This window comes from Frankliniella occidentalis, unplaced genomic scaffold (genome assembly GCF_000697945.3).
Source record: "Frankliniella occidentalis isolate FOCC.00 unplaced genomic scaffold, Focc_3.1 Scaffold50, whole genome shotgun sequence".
In the NCBI taxonomy this organism is placed as follows: domain Eukaryota; kingdom Metazoa; phylum Arthropoda; class Insecta; order Thysanoptera; family Thripidae; genus Frankliniella; species Frankliniella occidentalis.
Window position 1 is genome coordinate 1594864 of NW_026267180.1, and position 6407 is coordinate 1601270.

Sequence of the window (6407 nt, forward strand, 5' to 3'; positions counted from 1 at the left end):
TTACTCGAGAAGTGCCCTATGACACGGCTTAACTCAGCTAATCGGTCTTAAAGTGTAACAGAACGGTTCCTGGTACTAAATTGCAAGAAATTTCGTATTGTACATGATCGATGTCGATTCGACGTCGATTCGAGACAGGGGCTTCCCCTGACTGTACAGTTAGCTCTCGCTGGTGACCCGCAACGCCAAAACAACTATAGTGTGGAGACGTATTCGGTGAAGCGCGGGAGGTATCCGTCACGGACTTCAACTCCTGCAGTAATTTTTGAATATGATGGCGACGCGGGTGCCTACGGACACCAACAGTCGCTATTGAACTTAGCTCAACCGTTGAAATCCGTCGATAAATTCGATGAAGTGTCGAAATAGTCGATGTCGAAAAATCGTCGATTTGCGGGACAAAATCCCGTCGATTCGACATTTGGAATCGACAATTTTTGGACCTGCCTAATCGACGTCGATTCGAGGTCGATTCGACCACTGATTTCTCACTGGGATATGAGAGCTTGCACGGGATAAACTTGGCTATTAATTTCGTGACGCGTTGTTGTGTTGCGCCAACGTCAGCGCCTGCACCGCTCCGGTTAGGCAGTCCCGCCGAGCAGCCGCGTGGAGCCGGCGGCCCGCCCCGAGCTCCACCAGTTACTTTACAGGGTGGGAGATACAGTTTAGCGTCCACACGTTTCGCTAAACTAACGCGGACTCGAGGAGAAACGTTCATCAGTGGGAACAGCGAGCAGCGTTTCCGCTAACTCCCATTCATACTGCGTGGGCGTCGAGACCGACAATGACCAGCCCCCAACGGCGCATAAAAACAATAAGAAGTTAGTCCCTCTCTCTCCCCCTTTATCCCTACACCCCCCCCCTCCCCAATCTCTCTCTAACACACACTCACACACACCACACACACGTGCGCGCGGGTGGCGCGGGCACGCTCGCCGGTACAGTAGGGTTGGGGAAATCCCCGCGTGTCTGTCTGAAGGGGGTTTGGGGCGGTTCGCAGCGGGGAGCCTCTAGGAGGGGGGCCGGGTGCTTTGGCGCGATCTCCTCGCGCACAAGACCGGGTGCAAACTGCGATGCGGCTGGTCCGGGCTCCAACGGGGTCATCCGCAGAGAGCATCCTCGTCTCGATCCTCGTGCATCCACCCCTATGCTATGACGGAAGGGCGGCCGAGGGAGGGGGTGGGGTGGCGGAAACTTCCGTGACAGATGACCAGGAGGAGCGGAAGCCGGGGGAGCTCGTCGTGGTCCTGGCCGTGTAGTAGGTACCGGCACCGGCCCACCTCGCGTCTGGCGTGGCAGATGGCCCCGCGAGGCAGGCGGCTAGGCGGCTCTCTATTGGCAGCGACGGCGAGAGTCACAGGCGCGGCGGATTGGCGACGCGCTCGGTTTCCCTCCCGAGAAGCAGGGGTGGGTCTGACGCGGAGAGAAGAGGCTGAGCAGAGGCTGAGCAGAGGCTGAGCAGAGGCTGAGCAGAGGCTGAGCAGGGGCTGAGCAAAGGCTGAGCTCCACTGACTCTCTGTGCTGAGCGGCTAGCGGCTGACTTGGGCAATCCGCTTCACTTTTACACGGCCCGTGTCAAGTCCGCGGGGGTAAGCCGGGGGTGATCCGAGACTAATCCTCGGGTAATCCAGGCATAATCCGGAGGTAATCCGGGCAAAAGAGTGGTCCGTTGTAGACGCGATCTCAGAGTCATTTCCCCCTCGCCGCTGAGCGGCGTTGGCGTGGCGAGGCGGACTGGGGGGTACGGCGAGGAGCAGGAGTCAATACCCTCTCAAAGCCTCGCACCGGCCCGCCGGCTGTCAGCCCCGACAGCTAAATCAAGACCCTGGGCACCCCAGAGCGCGCCAAAGCAGCGCCGGCGCAGACAGCCCCCGCCGGAGTGAGTCTGCACGGGGGAGAAAGTCACCCGGAACTCATGAACATCCTTAACCTTCGCGCTGGCTCGCCGGAGCGCAGCGGTGGCTTGGTCAAGGTGATAGCGTATTGGCAGGTAAGTAGCTCAAATCTGCTGCTCCATTAAAAAATGACGTCAATGACACCCCGGAAATGTTGACTGCGGTGTCAGCTAGGGCACGGTCAGGCGGGGCACTTTGCGCTCCCCGCGACGTTGCACCCGCCCCGCCCCGCCCCGCCATGCCACGCCACGCGCTTTCTGCAAATAGCGTACTTGGCGGGTGCGCCAGGCCCTTGTCAGCTTCCGACATTACGCGTGAGGGCGGTAAATTTACCTCGACCGCGTGGTTTTGGCGGATATGCGCCGCGTGCCTGCCTGCCTGTCTGTCGCCGCCTGTCTGTCGGCCCGGCCGGTCCGTGCTGATGCGACACAGACGCGTCTCTTCGTTCAACGACCCTTTGCATCTCGACTGGGAGAGTAGTAATAAATAATAGATAAATGACAAAGCAATTTTTTATGCCCAACTGCCTCTCTGCTACTGTTTCACATCGAGAGGATGTGTGGGTGGTCCATTGATGTAATAAGCACGGCGAGAAAGCCCCTGTACCACATCTGTTCAAGGTTTGAACGCTTTTGAACGCTTTGCAAAAGTTATACAGGGAGGTGGAAGGCCAAGGGCGCACGGCGGTGGCCGCCCTGTCCGGAACAGCTGCGGTGGGGGGGGGGCCTCACTGGCTCTCTTTGTGGGTGAAATAGCGGTCGTCTCGTCTCAGGACGACACACCGCAGCGCAAACAACAGCGGGCCGCCCCGTCCCCACTGCACCCCCATGCGCGGCGCACCGCGGGCAGAACAGGCCGCGGCGAGGCGTACGTCTGCACGTCGCCGGCCCGCGCGTCTCTTGCGACGGCGCTCGCGGCTTCCCATGCTTGTTTACACGCGCGAGGCCAAAAGAACCAGGGTCATGGTTCAGGGAAGCGGCGGGCGGCGGCGCGGCGCCTCCGCCTCAACCCCCGCGGGCCCGGGGGGCAGCGGAGCAGACAGCAGACGCCCTCGGCTGTTACCATGCTGTCGTCCTGCGACGCGCACGGCTGCAGCCCCCGCAGCCTCGCCGGGGTGCATCTCGGCACCAGAAAGACGCTTTCTTTGTCACTTCGCTGTCCGCGGCCGCTACCCCATGCCCATGACAGCAGGTCGTCCTCCGTCTCCTTCAGGAATACCCGCGGCCCGTCCTGCCGCACCTACCTGACGACTCGCTCGGCTGCGCTTGGCGTGGCCACACGTTATTCCTGGCCGTGTGTGGCCGGGGTCCCGCAACCACTCCTCACCCACCGCACCCCCTTAACCCCTTTCACCCCCTGCAACCCCTCCCCCTCCCCCTCACTCCCTGCCCTGCACAGAGCACGCCGGCTGGGCCTGGGCCGGGCACGGAAGAGCAGAGGGGTGCAAAAAGAGGTTGGCGGTCTATTTCGATCGGGGCGGCCCGCCCGGCCCGGCGGTGCACGGTGCATGCTGCGTGCTGCGCGTGCAACGAGAAGTGCGCTGCGAGTCACGGGGGCAGCCTGGACTTTACCTTCCTTCGCGTCCGACGAGACCTAAGGTCATTTAGTGAAGTAACCCCTGACGTCAAAGCGTCCACGAAAATATTTTATGGACCGAAACAAAATGACATATCGCTGAAAGTCCAGGGTGTATGTGTGATGCTGATGTTTGTTTTGTTGTTGGGCAGGACGCGAGTGGGCGCCAGGGCTGGTGCCAGCCGCCGCCAGGATGCCGACCGAGTGCATCTCCGAGTGCCTGCCCAACCCGCTGCAGCGGGAGCTGGCCGACTCCATCATCAGGATGGTGCCGCTGGACGACATCCGGATCCTGCTCGCCTGCGGCGCCAAGGTGACACAAAATAAGCGAGGGGTAGAGGCAGTTTTGGAGACGGTCTGAAATGCGCTCCGTGGTCGACACGACGTCAAGCCGCTCTCTAAACACGGCTGCGGTGCTGCTGCAGGTGAACGAGCCCGTGACCCAGGGGCTGCGCCCGCTGCACTACGCCGTCTGGCAGCGCTACCCGGAGGCCGCCATGCTGCTGCTGGTGCGCGGCGGGGACGTCAACGCCCGGGACGAGTGCGGCTACTCCGCGCTGCACCTGTCCGCCGAGCACGGGTAGGTCAGCCTGACCGGTCAGCTCCAACTCACGCAGGGTGTGTGGACCCTGATAACCGGCACCTTTCCGCCCTCAGGTACACGGAACTCGTGAAGCTGCTGCTGCTGCAGGGCGCGCGCGTCGACTACCGCGAGGACACCGACGACCCCTTCCCCAGGACCACGCTGTGCGACGAGCCGCTGCGGCTGGCGATCCGCAACGGACACCATGAGGTTGGTCTTCGAGTTCGAAAGGTCCAGGTCGAAAGGATACCGGCAGCAAATTAGAAAGAAAACAAAATGTGTGCAGAGGCAACTATAGGTTTATTTTTGACGGTGTAGTTAACATCAGTTTGTCGCAGCTGTCTAGGGACTAGCAGTCAAGGGGGTAGGCCACGGCGGAGTGGGCGATGGGCAGCGGGTAGGACACAGCCTTGACGAGGGGCGCGGCATGCACGTGGTGCACGACGGGCAGCTCGACGTGGTGGTGCACCGGGGTGAAGGTGGAGTGGCGGCTGTAGGTGTGGGTGTGGGTGCTGATGGGGGCGAGGCTGACGGTGCTCACGGCGGGGGCGGTGTAGGAGATGGCGGGGGCGGCGTACGAGATGGCGGGGGCGGCGACCACGGGGGCGGCGTAGGACGAGTACGACGAGTAGGTGCTGGGCCAGCTGTCCCAGAGCTGCCTGCGGCTGCGGGTGCCGGTGGGGCCGGCGGCGGCCACGGCGGCGAGAGCCAGGATGACGGCGACCTGGAAGAGCGGTGCGAGAGTTAGAACCGAGGACAGATAGGGGGCAGGGACGGCTCTGGACTAGCGGAGGACTCACCTGAGCCTTCATGGTGCGGGTAGTGGTCTTGGTGGAGCGGCTGCTACTGTCTGACAAGTCGGCCACTGGAGGGACTGTGCTCTGATCGGGACCGGGCGGGCTTATATATACCGAAACGGGTGACCCGCAATGCGAGTGAAACTGGGGGGCGATGAGCTTTGGTCCTGGTGGCCCTGCTTAGAGGAAGAGAGAGATGGATGCCCAAATGTGTGTGTGTGCGTGTGCGTGTGTGTGCGTCTCCATGTCTGCGTACAGCGCCGAGCCCAGTCATGTCATCTCCCGAGAGGAGACACAATAAGAGGACGACACAAATAAAGAAACGTCTCGCGCCTCGGAATCCAGGTGACGGAGCCGGGTCGGTGCCATGCCAAAAATGTGCGAGAGAGGATGATGGCGCTTACTGAGCCGGAACGGAAAGATAAGGGGTCTGATCGCTGTCTCTCGCTCGCTCTCTCTCTCGCTCGCTCTCTGTCCCCTCTCGCGCCACCTCCGTCTGTCTCGCTCTGTCGCGGGACACTCCGCTGTGCATAGTAATTGGGTGCGCGACAAGGTCACTCGATCTGCTCCGTTACGTTCTGAGGTAATCGCGAGTCTTCCCCGGGGGGGCAGGTGTTACATCCGGGCGGGACGGAGCACGGAGCAGACAAAACAATTCCAACGCGTTTTTGTTTACTTTTTTTAAAACGAATTTTACTTGTCGTTCCCACCAGGTTGCCCGTGTGCTGTTGGAGAACGGCGCGGACCCCAACAAGCGGTACTTCTTCGGCTCGGAGATCAACCTGGTGTCGCCGCTGGACCTGGACTTCATGCGGCTGCTGCTCACCTACGGCGCCAACCCGGACGCCATGGACCGCGCCGGGCTCACGCCTCTCATGAAGGCGGCGCGCCTGCCGCAAGGCATGGAGTCCGTGCTGCTGCTGCTGTCCTTCGGGGCCAACGTCAACGCGCAGGTGTGTGAGGGGTCCGGAGGAGTCAATGTGTGTTAGTCCTGGTGAACCTCCTGACGGGTGTGGTGCTGGTGCAGACGGACGAGAGGCACGACTACCGCTCGGTGCTGCACTACGCCGTGCTGTCGGGCAACCTGGCCACCGTGAACCTGCTGCTGCGCCAGGGCGCCAGGGTCAACTTCCCGCCCGACTACCAGAAGGCCACGCCGCTGCAGCTGGCCGTGCTCAAGGGGGACCCCGAGCTCGTGCGCATGCTCATCCACGCAGGTACAAAGCTGAGACGAGCGGAGCCGAGCGGAGCTCGTGTCACAGCGATGACAAGGGAATGTCACCGACGTCTTTCTGACGCTCAGGAGCCGACGTGAACGCGTCGTCCCCCATCATCGGCACGGCGCTGCACGTCGTCTGCGCCGACAACATCCCCAACCGCCTGGACCTGCTGCAGCAGCTGCTGGAGGCCGGCGCCGACCCCAACGTGCTCGTCGAGTCGGACGAGGGTCCGCCGCTGAGGCCAGTGCTCGCCGAGTACCTGGCTTCCAACGAGGCGCAGCCGTGCCCCGTGGTGGTCAGCATGCTCTTGCGGTACGGCGCCAAGGTACGTATA

The 6407-nt window shown here is 62.0% G+C and overlaps 1 protein-coding gene across 1 annotated transcript in view; it reads left to right on the forward strand.

The window, feature by feature from the left end:
* Positions 1–6407, forward strand: part of LOC113206394 (ankyrin-2-like) — a 31204-nt gene that overhangs the window by 16892 nt on the left and 7905 nt on the right. The window contains exons 2-7 of the mRNA XM_052267323.1: positions 3626–3786; positions 3899–4053; positions 4131–4266; positions 5567–5806; positions 5881–6070; positions 6157–6402. Of these exons, the coding sequence (XP_052123283.1) occupies positions 3667–3786; positions 3899–4053; positions 4131–4266; positions 5567–5806; positions 5881–6070; positions 6157–6402 (1087 nt within the window). The 5' untranslated portion in view covers positions 3626–3666. The remainder of the gene's footprint in view (positions 1–3625; positions 3787–3898; positions 4054–4130; positions 4267–5566; positions 5807–5880; positions 6071–6156; positions 6403–6407) is intronic.